The sequence below is a fragment of the Hemitrygon akajei genome, chromosome 6 (assembly GCF_048418815.1).
Source record: "Hemitrygon akajei chromosome 6, sHemAka1.3, whole genome shotgun sequence".
Classification (NCBI taxonomy): Eukaryota; Metazoa; Chordata; class Chondrichthyes; order Myliobatiformes; family Dasyatidae; genus Hemitrygon; species Hemitrygon akajei.
The window spans coordinates 8,774,999-8,793,701 of NC_133129.1; the positions used below are offsets into that span (position 1 = coordinate 8,774,999).

General features: G+C 46.1%; 1 protein-coding gene across 3 annotated transcripts in view; it reads right to left on the minus strand.

Annotated features, from left to right (window-relative positions):
* Positions 1 to 18,703, minus strand: part of LOC140728691 (uncharacterized) — a 265,890-nt gene that overhangs the window by 47,179 nt on the left and 200,008 nt on the right. For all 3 annotated transcript variants that reach the window (XM_073047654.1, XM_073047653.1, XM_073047652.1), the window contains exon 13: positions 2,133 to 2,165. In XM_073047654.1, coding sequence (XP_072903755.1) covers positions 2,133 to 2,165 — 33 coding nt within the window. The remainder of the gene's footprint in view (positions 1 to 2,132; positions 2,166 to 18,703) is intronic.

Below are 18,703 nucleotides of genomic sequence, written 5' to 3' on the forward strand. Positions count from 1 at the left end.
AGACCCCAAGATCCCTCTGATCTGCCACACTGCCAAGATTTTTACCATTAATGCTATATTCTGCCATCATACTTGACCTACCAAAATGAACCACCTCACACTTTTCTGGGTTAAACTCCATCTGCCACGTCTCAGCCCAGTTCTGCATCAGATTGATGTCCCTCTGTAACCTCTGACAGCCCTCAACACTATCCACAACACCCCCAACGTTTGTGTTATCAGCAAATTTAGTAACCCATACCTCCACCTCCTCATCCACGTCATTTATAAAAATCACAAAGAGAAGGGGTCCCAGAACAGATCCCAAATGACCTAATTTTGCTCATATGTCTTATGTCTATGATCTCCAAAGGATAGAGTGGAATATGGATCAGTTACAGATATGGTCAGTACAGACATGATGGGCTGGTGATTCGGAGTTCTGTACTCAATGCACATAAACCTGTCTATTTCCTCCCGCCTCCACGCCTTTCTCTCAATGTTCCTCACACACTCCCAGAAACTATAATTTTCTAGCTTGTTTCTTCACTGCACTGTTCTATGAAACATCTTCTGCACCTTCACAGTGTGTGCTTGGTACACCCTCCATCCTGCTGCTCTCTACCTATTCAATTTCCCTTTAAACTGCTTGCTCCAGGGATCAATATGTCTTTGTCAGGCTCTTCCCAAGAAGCATCTCATTTCCAGCACCGTTCCTGGAAATCCGCAGTGTGGAAAAAACTTTCGAGAGGCAGTTTCCTAATGAATAAGTTCATTGTTCATTCAATATAGCAGTGTACTCATACTCTCAGCCTTTGTACAAGAATGAATGGGATATGAATGGAGCTGTGACTACTAAGTTTCCAGCTGACACTTTGTTTGCATGTTGAAAGTGAGGAGGATAGTCAGGTGACAGAACTATATTGATTAAATTGGACACAGCAATGGAACTTAATGCTGATAACTGTGAGCTGATTAACAGCAGGAGGAGAAAGATGAGATGTAGATACATCATGGATGGTTGGGCTCCTACGGAAGTAGCTCAGAGTACAAGTTGTAAGATCCCTGGAGATGAGGGTACAGGTGTATATGGGATTTCTGCATTCATATCTGATCATGGACTATTTGAAGGCAGGGAGGTGAGAGAACAACACGTTGGTTTGACAATGTGTGCAGTTCTAATCACTACACCATATTAGAAAGGATGTGATTGCACTGGAGAAGGTGGAGAAGAGACTCGGCAGGAATGCGTCTGGGATGGAGCTCCCTGTAGATCTCACTCTCTATTGTGTTGTTCCAGTTTGATGGTGGAGCTCCCTGTAGATCTCACTCCCTATTGATTTGTTCCAGTTTGATGGTGGAGCTCCCTGTAGATCTCACTCCCTATTGTTTGGTGCAGCTCCCTGTAGATCTCACTCCCTATTGTTTTATTCTAGTTTGATGGTGGAGCTCCCTGTAGATCAGTTATGATGAGACAATGGAGAGGATGGGTCAGTTTTCCCTGGAACAGCGGAGACTGAGGGAGCAACTGATTGAGGTTTACTGAACTATAGAAGGAGCATTTCTAAGGCTAGATGGGGATAGGTGGAGTATGAGGGAGATCTGAAGAAGAACCTTTCCTACTGAGGGTGGCTATAATCTGGAACACACTGCCTGTGGGGTTGCTGGAGGCAGGGTCTTTCTCAATGTAAGAGATATCTGGATGAGCTGCTGAATCACCAAAACCCAGTTATGGCCCAACAGTTGGTACATGGGTTTGGTGGGAATGGGTACTGGATGGTCCACATAGACATGGTGGGATGGAGTTCTCTGCTCTAAACTCAATGCACAAAAACCCTTCATTGTGCTCACCAGTCTTATTTCCACTTGGCCACTCTTTCTATTTATCTCTATCCATTCCCCCCCTCCCCCTCCCCTCCCAGCCTTTCCTTTCATCTCCCTTAGGCTCTCTGTGTTATTCTCTCTCCCACCTCTCTTTCCTTATTCTGCTTCCTAATATGTTTCCTCACTTTTTCTGTCTGCTTGTTCCCGCACTCTCCCTCCTCCCTTTCGGCTCATCACCATATCACTACCACTGCCTACCAGCACTTGGTCCCAGACTCTTTCCTCAAGTATTGAGGAGTTTGTGTTTGTTTTCAGGAGATGATACTCACATGCCTGCCTCGTCTTCCCCTCCTGAATGATATCTGTGAACAAAGGGGAAAGTGAAGATTACCAGGAGTGAACTAAACCAAGAGATGACAGCAGGACCAGGAGGGACAGACAAAGCTCCTTTAGAAATGATGAGAGATGATAATCTACAGAAACAGAGAAAGTGCCAACCACTATTGGAAGAACAAGACCCACACTCATCCACCCTCTGGATAATGAATAATAAGAGTGCACTCTGTCTGTCTGTTTTGTTCCAGTTTGATGGTGGAGCTCCCTGTAGATCTCACTCCCTATTGATTTGTTCCAGTTTGACGGTGGAGCTCCCTGTAGATCTCACTCCCTATTGTTTTGTTCCAGTTTGACGGTGGAGCTCCCTGTAGATCTCACTCCCTATTGATTTGTTCCAGTTTGATGGTGGAGCTCCCTGTAGATCTCACTCCCTATTGTTTTGTTCCAGTTTGACGGTGGAGCTCCCTGTAGATCTCACTCCCTATTGTTTTGTTCTAGTTTGATGGTGGAGCTCCTTGTAGATCTCACTCCCTATTGATTTGTTCCAGTTTGATGGTGGAGCTCCCTGTAGATCTCACTCCCTATTGGTTGGTGGAGCTCCCTGTAGATCTCACTCCCTATTGTTTTGTTCTAGTTTGATGGTGGAGCTCCCTGTAGATCTCACTCCCTATTGTTTTGTTCCAGTTTGACGGTGGAGCTCCCTGTAGATCTCACTCCCTATTGATTTGTTCCAGTTTGATGGTGGAGCTCCCTGTAGATCTCACTCCCTATTGTTTTGTTCCAGTTTGATGGTGGAGCTCCCTGTAGATCTCACTCCTTATTGTTTGGTGGAGCTCCCTGTAGATCTCGCTTCCTATTGTTTGGTGGAGCTCCCTGTAGATCTCACTCCCTATTGTTTTGTTCTAGTTTGATGGTGGAGCTCCCTGTAGATCTCACTCCCTATTGATTTGTTCCAGTTTGATGGTGGAGCTCCCTGTAGATCTCACTCCCTATTGGTTGGTGGAGCTCCCTGTAGATCTCACTCCCTATTGTTTTGTTCTAGTTTGATGGTGGAGCTCCCTGTAGATCTCACTCCCTATTGTTTTGTTCCAGTTTGATGGTGGAGCTCCCTGTAGATCTCACTCCCTATTGATTTGTTCCAGTTTGATGGTGGAGCTCCCTGTAGATCTCACTCCCTATTGGTTGGTGGAGCTCCCTGTAGATCTCACTCCCTATTGTTTTGTTCCAGTTTGATGGTGGAGCTCCCTGTAGATCTCACTCCCTATTGATTTGTTCCAGTTTGATGGTGGAGCTCCCTGTAGATCTCACTCCCTATTGGTTGGTGGAGCTCCCTGTAGATCTCACTCCCTATTGTTTTGTTCTAGTTTGATGGTGGAGCTCCCTGTAGATCTCACTCCCTATTGTTTTGTTCCAGTTTGACGGTGGAGCTCCCTGTAGATCTCACTCCCTATTGCCCACCATTCTCATGGATGCATGTGACTTTGAACTTCCTGCAACCCATCAGAGCAAACATCTCCTGAAATCCCCCATTGTCACCCTGCGCTCACACCTACCATGATGCTGATCTCTTCTTTTACCACCTCTGTCTCTGTGCCTACTTCTTTGGCAAGGACTCTCCATCCTGATCTGATGACCCTTTCTCCCATCTTCAACCCTCCTCCTCTTCCTGGTCTTCTGCCTGCTCTGGATCTTTTCATTGCAACTGCCAATGGGACCTCAACCATCTCGACTTCACCACCCTTCTCTCCAATTCCAACATCACTCCTTCCACACGGAATGCTCTCCAATTCTGCCGCCCTAATCCTAACCTCACCATCAAACCCCCAGATAAGGGGGTGGTTTAGTAGTCTGGTGGGCTGACCTCTACCTTGCTGAGGCCTAGTGATAACTGTCAGACACCTGCTCTTACTTTCCCCTCCAACAAGATCCCACTAAGGAGAACCAGGAGATTGTTTCTCACACCATCATCAACCTTAATAGCTCTGGGGATCTCCCATCCACTGCCACCAACCTCATAGTTCCTGCACCCTACATCTCCCATTTCTAGTTCCTACCCAAGATCCACAAACCTGCCTGTCCTGGTAGACCCATTGTTTCAGCTTGTTCTTGCCCCATTGAACTCATATCAACATAGGTAGCCTAGGTTACCACCTAGGTAGCCTCCTACCTGCCGGCATGAACATTTAACTCACAGACCTCCATTGATACCCCTGCCCCCCCCCCTTACCCCATCCCTATCTATAATTTTAGTCTGGTTCTCTTTCTCTCTCTTTTTCCCCCCTCACTATAATCTCCCCCCAGCCCTAACTTTCTTTCTCTTCTATTTCCCATAATTCTCCACCTTCCCCCTAGCCTATTTCCCTTCAGCTTATCATTTCCCAGCTCTCTGCTTCATCCCTCCCCCCACTTCTTATCCCCCCTCGACCATCCCATGTTACTTCACTCCAAGGGTTTCAGCCCGAAACGTCATCACTACCTCCTCCCATAGATGCTGTCAGGCCTGCTGAGTTCTGCCAGCATTTTGTGTTATGTTAGTATTCATTTTGCGAGGACTAGAATGCAAAACCAAGGATATAATGCTGAGGTTTTATAAGGCACTGGTCAGATCACACCTGGAGTACTGTGCAAACATGAGGAAATCTGCAGATGCTGGAAATTCAAACAACACACACAAAATGCTGGTGGAACACAGCAGGCCAGGCAGCATCTATAGGGAGAAGCGCTGTCGACGGTTCGAGCCGAGACCCTTCGTCAGGACTAACCGAAAGGAAAGATACTAAGAGATTTGAAAGTAGTGGGGGGATGGGGAAATGCCATATGATAAGAGAAGACCGGGGGTGGGGGGGGTGGGATGAAGCTAAGGGCTGGAAAGGTGATTGGCGAAAGTGATACAGAGCTGGAGAAGGGAAAGGATCAAGGGACGAGAGGCCTAGGGAGAAAGAAAGGGGGAGGGGGAGCACCAGAGGGAGATGGAGAACAGGCAGGGTGATGGGCAGAGAGAGAAAAAAAAAACAACCAAATATGTCAGGGATGGGGAGGAGGGGCATTAATGGAAGTGAGAGAAGTCAATGTTCATGCCATCAGGTTGGAGGCTACCCAGCCGGTATATAAGATGTCATGCCTCCAACCTGAGTGTGGCTTCATCTTGACAGTAGAGGAGGCTGTGAGTAGTTTTGGGCCCTTGTTCTACGAAAAGATGTGCTTGCATTGGAGAGGGGCTAGAGAATTACCTCAGGAATGAAAGGGTTAACATATGAGGAGCATTTGATGGCTTTGATGTTTAGAAGAATGAGGAGGGATCTCATTGAAACCTATCAAATATTGAAAGACCTAGATAGAGTGGATATAGAGAGGATGTTTCCTGTCGAGGGGAGCCTAGGAGCAGAAGGCACAGTCTCGGAATAGGGGAGCATCCATTTAGAACAGAGATGAGGAAAGATTTTGTTAGCTAGAGGTTGGCGAATCTGTAGAATTCATTGTCACAGACAGCTATGCAGGCCAAGTCATTGCGTATATTTAAGGTGGAAGTTGATTAGTCTTTAATTAATCAGGGCATCAGCAGTTCAAAGAAAATTTATTATCAAAGTACATATTTCTCATTAAGTATATTTAAAGTGGAGGTGATAGGTTATTGATTCGTTAGGGCATCAAAGGTTACTGGGAGCAGATAGGAGAATGGGGTTAAGAGTGATAACAAACACCATGATGGAATGGCAGAGCAGAGTCAATGGAGCAAATTACCTATTTCTGCCCCGATGTCTTATGCTGCTATCCAGGCAGCATCCTGGTAAATCTCTTCAGTCCCCTCACCAAAGTCTCATAATGGGACAAAGCTGACTCGATGTTGACTGCACAGTCTTATTATGAGTATAGGAATAGAATAAGGTGGAGGATAAATGCTTGGCTGAGGGATTGGAGCAGGGGGCAGGGATTCAGATTTCTGGATCATTTGTACTTGTACAAAAAGGACGGGTTGCATTTGAATCCCAGGGGGACCAATATCCTGGTGGGGAGGTTTGCAAAGGTGACTGGGGAGAGTTTCAACTAGAATTGTTGGGGGTTGGGAACCAAACTGAAGAGAGTGGGGAAGAGGCTGTTGGCTCACAAATAGAGAAAGCTTGGAGACAGTGTGAGAGGGAGGATAGGCAGGTGATAGAGAAGGGAAGCACTCAGACCGATGGTTTGAGATGAGTCTATTTTAACGCAAGGAGTATTGTGAACAAAGCGGATGAGTTTAGTGTGTGGATTAGTACTTGGAGCTATGATATGGTGGCCATTACAGAGACTTGGATGGTTCAGGGTTTTAAATGTTTCAGAAAGGACAAGGAGAGAGGCAAAAGAGGTGGGGGTGTGACACTGTTGATCAGAGATAGTGCCACGGCTGCAGAAAAGGTGGACGTCATGGAGGGATTGTCTAGGGAGTCTCTGTGGGAGGAGGTTAGGAACAGGAAGGGGTCAATAACTTTACTGGGTGTTTTTTATAGGCTGCCCATTAGTAACAGGGATATTGAGGAGCAGATAGGGAAACACATCCTGGAAAGGTGTAATCATAACAAAGTTGTTGTGATGGCAGATTTTAATTTCCCAAATATCGATTGGCATCTCCCTAAAGGAAGGGGTTTAGATGGGGTGGAGTTTGTTGGGTGTGTTCTGGAAGGTTTCTTGACACAATATGTAGATAAGCCTACAAGAGGAAAGACTGTACTTGATTTGGTATTGGGAAATGAACCTGGTCTGGTGTCAGGTCTCTCAGTGCATTGGAGAGAGATAGGAACAGACAAGTTAGAAAAGCGTTTAATTGGAGTAAGGGGAATTATGAGGCTATCAGGCAGGAAATTGGAAGCTTAAATTGGAAGCAGATGTTCTCAGGGAAAAGTACGGAAGAAATGTAGCAAATATTCAGGAGATATTTGTGTGGAGTTCTGCATAGGTACGTTCCAATGAGACAGGGAAGTTATGGTAGGGTACAGGAAACGTGGTGTACAAAGGCTATAATAAATCTAGTCAAGAAGAAAAGAAAAGCTTACAAAAGGTTTAGAGATCTAGGTAATGTTAAAGATCTAGAAGATCATAAGGCTAACAGGAAAGAGCTTAAAAAGGAAATTAGGAGAGCCAGAAGGAGCCATGAGAAGGCTTTGGTGGGCAGGATTAAGGAAAACCCCAACACATTCTATGTGAAGAGCAAGAGGATAAAACGTGAAAGAATAGGATCTATCAAGTGTGACAGTGGGAAAGTGTGTATGGAACTGGAGGAAATAGCAGAGGCACTTAATAAATACTTCAGTATTCACTATGGAAAAGGATCTTGGTGATTGTAGTGATGACTTGCAGCAGACTGAAAAGCTTGAGCATGTAGATATCAAGAAAGAGGATGAGTTGGAGCTTTTGGAAAGCATCAAGTTGGATAGGTCGCCAGGATTGGATAAGATGTACCCCAGGCTACTGTGGGAGGCAAGGGAAGAGATTGCTGAGCCTCTGGTGATGATCTTTGAATCAACAATGGGGATGGGAGAGGTTCCGGAGGATTGGAGGGTTGCAAATGTTGTTCCTTTATTCAAGAAATGGAGTAGAGATAGCCCAGGAAATTATAGACCAGTGAGTCGTACTTCAGTGGATGGTAAGTTGATAGAGAAGATCCTGAGATGCAGGATTTATGAACATTTAGAGAGGTATAATATGATTAGGAATAGTCAGCATGGCTTTATCAAGGGCAGGTTGTGCCTTATGAGCCTGATTGAATTTTTTGAGAATGTGACTAAACATATTGCTGAAGGAAGAGCAGTAGATGTAGTGTATATGGATTTCAGCAAGGCATTTGATAAGGTACCCCATGCAAGTCTTATTGAGAAAGTGAGGAGGCATGGGATCCAAGGGGACATTGCTTTGTGAATCCAGAACTGGCTTGCCCACAGAAGGCAAAGAGTGATTGTAGACAGGTCATATTCTGCATGGAGGTCGGTCAGCAGTGGAATGCCTCAGGGATCTGTTCTGGGACCTTTACTCTTCATGATTTTTATAAATGACCTGGATGATGAAGTGGAGCAATGGATTAGTAAGTTTACTGATGACTCTGTGATTAAGAAGGCGTACAGTCTATTGGCCTTCATCAATTGTGGAATTGAATTTAGGAGCCGAGAGGTAATGCTGCAGCTATATAGGACCTTGGTCAGACCCCACTTGGAGTACTGTGCTCAGTTCTGGTCGCCTCACTACAGGAAGGATGTGGAAGCCATAGAAAGGGTGCAGAGGAGATTTAGAAGGATGTTGCCTGGATTGGGGAGCATGTCTTATGAGAATAGGTTGAATGAACTCGGCCTTTTCTCCTTGGAGCGACAGAAGATGAGAGGTGACCTGATAGAGGTGTATAAGATGATGAGAGGCATTGATCGTTTGGACAGTCAGTGGCTTTTTCCAAGGACTGAAATGTTTTCCACAAGAGGACACAGGTTTAAGGTGCTGGGGAGTAGGTACAAAGGAGATGTCAGGGGTAAGTATTTTACTCAGAAAGTGGTGGGTGTGTGGAATGGGCTGCCAGCAACGGTGAAGGAGGCGGATACGATAGGGTCTTTTAGAGACTTTTGGATAGGTACATGGAGCTTAGAAAGATAGAGGGCTATAGGTAAGCCTAGTAATTTCTAAGGTAGGGACTTGTTCGGCACAACTTTGTGGGCCGAATGGGCCTGTATTGTGCTGTAGGTTTTCTATGTTTCTATTATTATTCTCTAAGTGCCCTGTTCTCACTTTCTTAATCAAAGATTCCAGCATTTTTTTGTATTGGCATCAAATTATTGGTCTGTAGTTGCTTGTTGTCCCTCTGGCATCTTCTGATGTTGGGAAACGGCTGCTCAATCGATGGATTTTGGAAAGTGAAATCAGTGCATTCACAACCTCTACAGAACACTCCTCAGGTCATAAGGGGCATTATTAGCTTCCGGAAGTATTAATTTCTCTAGTATTAATTTTTTATGGAATCCAGTAAGGTCACACATGGGCAACTAGTCCCAACAGTTAAAACCCGTGTGATCCAGGGCAAGTTGGAGTCAGGGACATCTCAGAAGTCCTGCATGGTCCAGGTGGTTTAGTTGCTTGGCATTTAGGATGAAGTAATCAATTGGATTGAACATTGGCTTTGTGGGTAAAGCTGAGGAGTGGTGGTAGATAGTTGACTGAGGGCCTGTGGGTAGTGGAGTGCTGCAGGGATCGATGCAGCATCCATTGTTGTTTATCATATATATCAATGATGTAGATGATAATGTGGTCAATTGGATCAGCAGATCTGTGGATGACACCAAGACTGGGGTCATAGTGGACAGGGAGAAAGGCTGACGGTGGGAACTTGGGGGGGAGCTTCTTCAATCAGAGTGTGGAACATGCTGCCAGAGCAAGTGGGCGATGCAGGTTGGATTGCAACATTTGGAGAAACTTGGATAGGTACACGGATGAGATGGAGGGCCATAGTCTAGTTTTGATCGATAGATAAGGTGGAATAACAGCTCAGCATGAGGCCAAAGGGGCTGTTTCTGTGCTGTCAGGCTATTATAACTACAGCAAGAAGGGCTGGTGGCTCAGTTGAGGCTTCTGTCAGGATTCTCTTTTTGTCTATAAATACCTAGCTAGATTAGTGAGAATGGATCCTAGGTCAGCGTGTGCTCCTCATCCAAGATGTGCTAACCTGGGAGACCCCCAGCCTCCCTGAATGTTCCATCAGAGAGAAACTCCTTATGGACCATGTCAGGGAACTGGGGCTGTAGCTGGATAACCTTAAGCTCATATGAGAGAATGATGAGATGATAGATGGGAGTTACAGGGAGGTAAGTTGCAGGAGGCAGATACTCGGGTAACTGTCAGGAGAGGCAAAGGGAAGAGGCAGTTAGTGTAAAGCAACTGTGTGGCTGTTCTCCTCGAAGTCAAGTAAATCATTTTGGATACTGTTGGGGGGGGGGGTTGGAAAATTGATGTATCATGTCTCTGGAACTGAGTCTGGCTCTGTTGTTCAGAAGAGAAGGGGAGGAGAAGAGGAGAGTGGCAGTGATAGGGGATTCAACAGGCAGAAGGTTAGGAGATTTTGTGGACATGAAACAGACTTCTGGGTGGTAAGCAGCCTCTCAGGTGCAAGAGTCAAGGACATCTCAGATTGGGTTCATCTCTTTAAAAAAAAAAGGGTTAGCAGTGAGAAATAGTGGTACATAATGGTACCAATGGCATAGATAAGAAAAGAGATGAGGTCCTGACGAGAGAATATAGGAAACTAGGTCAGAAACTGAAAAGCAGGATTGATATGTAGATAGACTGACTAGAGGAGAGGCCATACTGCATCTAGTAAAAGCAATGAACCAGGTCAGGTGTCAGATCACTTGGTGGGTGACCATTTTGGAGACAGTGACCACAACTGCATGATCTTTAATATCGTGGTGAAGAGAGATAGCAGCACAAAGTACACTGCAGATGCTGTGGTCAAATCAACATGTACAAACAAGCTGGATGAACTCAGCAGGTCGGGCAGCATCCGTTGAAATGAGCAGTCAACGTTTCGGGCTGAGACCCTTCGTCAGGACTGAAGAAGGAGGGGGCAGGCGCCCTATAAAGAAGGTGGGGGGAGAGTGGAAAACCAATCAGAGGAAAGATCAAGGGGTGGGGGTGGGGAAGCAGGGAGGGGATAGGCAGGAGAGGTGAAGAAGGAATGAAAGTGGAAAGCACTATGGGTAGTAGAAGAAGGCAGAATCATGAGAGAGGAGATAGGCAGCTAGAAGAGGAGGCAGAGTGAAAGTGGGATGGTGGAAGGGAGAGGGAGGGAATTACCAGAAGTTGGGGAATGTTCATACCAAGGGGCTGGAGACTACCCAGATGGTAGATGAGGTGTTGCTCCTCCAACCTGAGTTTGGCCTCATCACGGCAGTAGAGGAGGCCATGTATGGACGTATCCGAATGGGAATGTGAAGCAGTGTTGAAGTGGGTGGCAACTGGGTGATCCTGTCTGTTGTTCTTTGAGAATTGTGGTTTCCCTTTTGAGAATTGTGGTCATCAACGATGACCCTCACCCGCATCTCCTCCATTTCCCGCACTTCCGCCCTCACCCCATCCTCCCATCACCACAACAGGGACCGTGTTCCCCTTGTCCTCACCTACCAACCCACCAGCCTCCAGATCCAGCATATTATCCTCCACAACTTCCGCCACCTTCAACAGGATCCCACCACTAAGAACATCTTTCCCTCCCTACCCCTCTATGCTTGTCGCAGGGATCGTTCCCTCTGTGACTGCCTGGTCCACACGTCCCTCCCTACAGATCTCCCACCTGGTACTTATCCCTGCAAGCGTACGTGCTACACCTGTCCCCACACCTCCTCTCTTACCACCATTCAGGGCCCCAAACAGTCCTTCCAGGTGAGGCAACACTTCACTTGTGAGCCTGTTGCATCACGTATTTGCTGCACAAATCACTCTCTCACCTAGATGGGGTCAGTTGTGCTGTGAGGATTACATTCCTTGACTTCTCTAGTGCCTTTAACACCATCCAGCCCAAGATCTTAAAGCACAAACTAATGGAGATGGGAGTAGACTCTCACATGGTGGATTGGATAGTGGACTACTTGACAGATAGACCTCAGTATGTGCGGTTGGGAGACTGTAGGTCTGACACAGTGGTCAGCAGCACAGGAGCGCCACAGGGAACCGTACTCTCTCCGGTCCTGTTCACCCTGTACACATCTGACTTCCAATATAACTCGGAGTCCTGCCATGTGCAGAAGTTCGCTGATGACACGGCCATAGTGGGGTGTGTCAGGAATGGACAGGAGGAGGAGTATAGGAAACTGATACAGGACTTTGTGATATGGTGCAACTCAAACTACCTGCGTCTCAATGTCACCAAGACCAAGGAGATGGTGGTGGACTTTAGGAGATCTAGGCCTCATATGGAGCCAGTGATCATTAATGGAGAATGTGTGGAGCAGGTTAAGACCTACAAGTATCTGGGAGTACAGTTGGACGAGAAGCTAGACTGGACTGCCAACACAGATGCCTTGTGCAGGAAGGCACAGAGTCGACTGTACTTCCTTAGAAGGTTAGCGTCATTCAATGTCTGCAGTGAGATGCTGAAGATGTTCTATAGGTCAGTTGTTGAGAGCGCCCTCTTCTTTGTGGTGGCGTGTTGGGGAGGAAGCATTAAGAAGAAGGACGCCTCACGTCTTAATAAGCTGATAAGGAAGGCGGGCTCTGTCGTGGGCAAAGTACTGGAGAGTTTAACATCGGTAGCTGAGCGAAGGGCGCTGAGTAGGCTACGGTCAATTATGGAAAACCCTGAACATCCTCTACATAGCACCATCCAGAGACAGAGAAGCAGTTTCAGTGACAGGTTACTGTCGATGCAATGCTCCTCAGACAGGATGAAGAGGTCAATACTCCCCAATGCCATTAGGCTTTACAATTCAACTGCCAGGACTTAAGAACTTTTTTTAAAGCTATTATTAATGCTTTTTGAGTTAGTGATTTAGATGCATATCATATTATTACTGAGTTAAGTATTGTATGTAATGAGTTTTTGCTACAACAAGTGTATGGGACATTGGAAAAAAATGTTGAATTTCCCCATGGGGATGAATAAAGTATCTATCTATCTATCTATCTATCATCCGGTGCTCCCGGTCCGGCCTCCTCGACATCAGCGAGACCCAATGCAGATTGGGGGACCGCTTTGTTAAGCACCACTGCTCCGTCCACCACAACAGACAGGATCTTCCGGTTGCTACCCACTTCAACTCTGCTTCACATTCCCATTCGGATAGGTCCATACATAATGAGGCCAAACTCAGGTTGGAGGAGAAACACCTCATATACCGTCTGGGTAGTCTCCAGCCCCTTGGTATGAACATCAAATTCCCCAACTTCTGGTAATTCCTTCCCTCTCCCTTCCCCTATCCCACTTTCACTCTGCCTCCTCTTCTAGCTGCCTATCTCCTCTCATGATTCTGCCTTCTTCTACTACCCATAGTGCTTTCCTCTTTCATTCCTTCTTCACCTTTCCTGCCTATCCCCTCCCTGCTTCCCCTCCCCCACCCCTTGATCTTTCCTCTGATTGGTTTTCCACCCTCCCCCCACCTTCATTATAGGGCCCCTGCCCCCTCCTTCTTCAGTCCTGACGAAGGGTCTCGGCCCGAAACGTTGACTGCTCATTTCAACGGATGCTGCCCAACCTGCTGAGTTCATCCAGCTTGTTTGTAAGGGATAGGAGCAGTTGGGGTGGTATGATAAAGTATCTTGTAATTAATGGAGGGAGAATTATGATAGAATTAGGCATGAACTTGGGAATGTAAGTTGGGAATGAATGTACTGAGGGAAATACACAATGGAGATATAGAGGTTGTTTAGGGAGCACTTGCATGAGGTTCTGGATAGGTTATTTCTTCAGCAGTTTGAAGGCGGCACGACTGCGCAAGCGCGTGGAGGTAGCCAGTGAGAACAGCGGGAAGAGTTTAAAAAGAAGACGGATTTACAGAGCGGGCACTAGGAGTAGAGGGAGACAGAGTAGGAAGGCTTTGGCTCTATCAGGCTTAGGCAATAATGGGTCAAGGCCAGGTAGGTTATCTCTTTAAAATAAAGACAGAGTATTTTTTGTGAGGCCAGTTTTCTGTGCTCAGTGTCAGATGAAGGAGGTCCTGGAGTCTCCCAGCCTCCCGGACAGCCATATTTGCACCAGGTGCGTCGAGCTGCAGCTCCTTAGGGACCAGGTTAGGGAACTGGAGATGTAGCTCGAAGACCTTCATCTGGTCAGGGAGGGTGAGGAGGTGATAGAGAGGAGCTGTAGGCAGGTAGTCACACCGTGGCCTTGGGCAATAGATGACGGCCTAGGGTGATGGTCAGGACAGGAAAGGGCAGGGGTCAGATGCTAGAGAGTATCCCAGTGGCTGTCCCCCTTAACAATAAGTATTCCTACTTGAGTACTGTTGGGGCAATGGCCTACCTGGGGGAAGCAACAGAGTCCGGCCCTGTGGCTCAGAAGGGTAGGGAAAAGAAGAGGATGGCAGTAGTGATAGGGGACTCTATAGTCAGGGGGTTAGACAGGCGACTCTGTGGACGCAGGAAAGAAACGCAGATGGTAGTTTGCTTCCCAGGTGCCAGGGTCCGGGATGTTTCAGATCGCGTCCAAGATATCTTGAAGTGGGAAGGAGAACAGGCAGAGGTCGTGGTACATATTTGTACCAACAACATAGGTAGGGAAAGGGAGGAGGTCCTGAAAACAGACTACAGGGAGTTAGGAAGGAAGTTGAGAAGCAGGACTGCAAGGGTAGTCACCTTGTGATTACTGCCTGTGCCATATGACAGTGAGAGTAGGAGTAGAATGAGGTGGAGGATAAATGTGTGGCTGAAGGATTGGAGCAGGGGGCAGGGATTCAGATTTCTGGATCATTGGGACCTCTTCTGTGGCAGGTGTGACCTGTACAAAAAGGATGGGTTGTACTTGAATCCCAGGGGGAGCAATATCCCAGTGGGGAGATTTGCTAAGGCTATCGGGGAGAGTTTAAACTGGAATTGCTGGGGGGTGGGAACTGAACTGAAGTGACGGAGGAAAGCGAGGTTGGCTCACAGATAGAGAAAGTTTGGAGACAGTGCAAAAGGGAGGATAGGCAGGTGATAGAGAAGGGATGCGATGGTTTGAAATGTGCCTGTTTTAATGCAAGGAGTGTTGTGAACAAAGCGGATGAGCTTAGAGTGTGGATCAGCACTTGGAGCTATGATGTTGTGGCCATTACAGAGACTTGGATGGCTCAGGGGCAGGAATGGTTACTTCCAGTGCCAGGCTTTAGATGTTTCAGAAAGGACAGGGAGGGAGGCAAAAGAGGTGGGGTGTGGCACTGTTGATCAGAGATAATGTCACGGCTGTAGAAAAAGTGGGAGTCATGGAGAGGTTGTCTACGGAGTTTCTGTGGGTGGAAGTTAGGACAGGAAGGGGTCAATAACTCTACTAGGTGTTTTTATAGACCACCCAAGAGAAACAGGGACATTGAGGAGCAGATAGAGAGACAGATTCTGGAAAGGAGTAGCAATAACAGGGTTGTTGTAGTGGGAGATTTTAATTTCCAAAATATTGTCTGACATCTCCCTAGAGCGAGGGGTTTAGATGGAGTGGAGTTTATCAGCTGTGTTCAGGAAGGTTTGTTGACACAATATGTAGATAAGCCTACCAGAGGAGAGACTGTACTTGATCTGGTATTGGGAAATGAACCTGGTCAGGTGTCAGATCTCTCAGTGGGAGAGCATTTTGGAGATCGTGATCATAAATCTATTTCCTTTACCATAGCATTGGAGAGGGATAGGAACAGACAAGTCAGGGAAATGTTTAATTGGAATAAGGGGAAATATGAGGCTATCAGGCAGGAACTTGAGAGCATAAATTTGAAAGATTTTCTCATGGAAACATTCGGAAGAAATGTGGCAAGTGTTTGCGTGGGGTTCTGCACAGATACAATGAGACGGAAAGGACGGTAGGGCACAGGAACTGTGGTGAACAAAGACAGTCGTAAATCTGGTCAAGAAGAAAAGATGAGTTTACAAAAGGCTCAAAAAAACAGGTAATGATAGAGATCTAGAAGATTATAAGGCTTTCTGGAAGGAGCTTAAGAATGAAATTAGGAGAGCGAGAAGAGGCCATGAGAAGGCCTTGGCGGGCAGAATTAAGGAAACCCCAAGGCATTCTACAAGTATATGAAGAGCAAGAGGATAAAATCTAAGAGTATAGGACCAATCAAGTGTGACAGTGGAAAAGTTTGTATGGAACCGAAGGAGATGGCAGGGGTACTTAATGAATACTTTTCTTCAGTATTCACTACGGAAAAGGATCTTGGTGATTGTAGTGATGACTTGCAACAGACTGAAAAGCTTGAGCACGTAGATATTAAGAAAGAGGATGTGCTGGAGCTTTTGGAAAGCATCAAGATGGATAAGTCACCAGGACCGGATGGGATATACCCCAGGCTGCTGTGGGAAGCGAGGGAGGAGATTGCTGAGCCTCTGCCAACTATCTTTGCATCATCAATGTGGACGGGAGAGGTTCCGGAGGATTGGAGGGTTGCAGATGTTGTTCCGTTATTCAAGAAAGGGAGTAGGGATAGCCCAGGAAATTATAGACCAGTGAGTCTTACCTTAGTGGTTGGTAAGTTGATGGAGAAGATCCTGAGATGCAGGATTTATGAACATTTGGAGAGGCATAATATGATTAGGAATAGTCAGCATGACTTTGTCAAAGGCAGATCATGCCTCACAAGCCTGATAGAATTTTTTGAGGATGTGACTAAATACATCAATGAAGGTAGAGCTGTAGATGTAGTGTATATGGATTTTAGCAAGGCATTTGATAAGGTACCACATGCAAAGTTTATTGAGAAAGTAAGGAGGCATGGGATCCAAGGGGACATTGCTTTGTGGATCCAGAGCTGGCTTGCCCACAGAAGGCAAAGAATGGTTGTAGATTGGTCATATTCTGCATGGAGGTCAGTGATCAGTGGTGTGCCTCAGGGATCTGTTCTGGGACCCCTATTCTTTGTGATTTTTATAAATGACCTGGATGAGGACGTGGAGGGATGGGTTAGTAAATTTGCTGATGACACAGAGGTTGGAGGTGTTGTGGATAGGGTGGAGAGTTGTCAAAGAGGTTATAGTGGGACATTGATAGGATGCAAAACTGGGCTGAGAAGTGGCAGATGGAGTTCAACCCAAATGTGTGAAGTGGTTCATTTTGGTAGGTCAAGTATGATGGCAGAATATAGTATTAATGGTAAGACTCTCGGCAGTATGGAGGATCAGAGGGATCTTGTGGTCCGAATCCGTAGGACACTCAAAGCTGCTGCGCAGATTGACACTGTGGTTAAGAAGGCATACGGTGTATGAGCCTTCATCAATCGTGGGATTGAATTTAAGAGCCGAGAGGTAATGTTGCAGCTATATAGGACCCTGGTCAGACCCTACTTGGAGTACTGTGCTCAGTTCTGATCGCCTCACCTCAGGAACGATGTGGAAGCCATAGAAAGGGTGCAGAGGAGATTTACAAGGATGTTGCCTAGATTGGGGAGCGTGCCTTATGAGAATAGGTTGAGTGAACCCGGCCTCTTCTCCTTGGAGCGAAGAGGGTGAGAGGTGACCTGATAGAAGTGTATAAGATGATGAGAGGCATTGATTGTGTGGATAGTCAGAGGCTTTTTCCCAGGGCTGAAATGGTTGCCACAAGAGGACACAGGTTTAAGCTGCTGGGGAGTAGGTACAGAGGAGATGTCAGGGGTAAGTTTTTTACTCGGAGAGTGGTGAGTGCATGGAATGGGCTGCCGGCAACGGTGGTGGAGGCGAATACGATAGGGTCTTTTAAGAGACTTTTAGATAGGTACATGGATCTTGGTAAAATAGAGGGCTATAGGTAAGCCTAGTAATTACTAAGGTAGGGAACATCCCTGCAAATCTCCTCCGCACACTTTCTATAATTTGCACATCCTCTCTTTGGCTTTATGTTGGCTTTGACTTCTCTTGTTTGCCATGGTTGTGTCATCTTGCTTTTAGAATATTTGTTCCTCTTTGGGACGTATCTATCCTGTGCCTTCAGCATTGCTTCCAGAAATTCCAGCCATTGCTGCTCTGCTGTCATCCCTGCCAGTGTTATTTTCCAATCAATTCTTGTCAGCTCCTCTCTCATGTCTCTGTAATTCCCCTTACTCCACTGTAATACTGATATATTTGACTTTCATTTCTTCTTCTCAAAATTCAGGGTGAATTTGATCATATTATAATCAGTTTCCCCTAAGGGTTATTTTAAGTGTTCTATTCATTGCACAACACCCAATCCAGAAAAGCTGATACCCTCGTGGGCTCGACCACAAGCTGCTCTAAAAAGCCATCTTGGAGGCTTTCTTGAAACACCTCCTCCTGGAATTCTGCTTCAACCTGATTTTCCCAATCAACCTGCATATTGACATCTCCCATGACTATTGTAACACGACACTTTTGGCATGCATTTTCTATCTCCTATTGTAATTTGTAGGTCACATCTTTATTACTGTTTAGGGGTCTGTATATAACTCTCAACAGGGGCTTTTTACCCTTGCAGTTCCTTAGCTCTATCCAAAATGATTCAACACTTTCTGACCCTATGACACCTCTTTCTGATGATGTGATTTTATTTTTTTATCAACAGATCAACACTGGCCCCTCTACCTTCCTGGCTGTTCTTTTGATGTAATTATCCTTGGACATTAAGCTCCCAGCTTTCAGCTTCTTTCACCAGTGATGCCTACAACATCGTATGTGCCAATCTGTAACTGTGCTGCAAGTTCATCCACTTTATTCTGTATACTGCACGCACTCAAATTTAACACTTTCAGTCCTGTGTTCACCCTTTTTGCTTTTGTCCACTTTTTATGTTGCAACTCAGCCTGTTGAAGATTATCCAAAGCATCTACATGAAGACCAGGAGGATGAGTAGAGTGAGGGTCAGAGTGATCTGGAATAAAGTGGGAAATGTGCTTGGAGTTGGAGCAGGCAGGTGAGGTCCTCAATGAATGTTTTGTTTCTGTATTTATCAGTG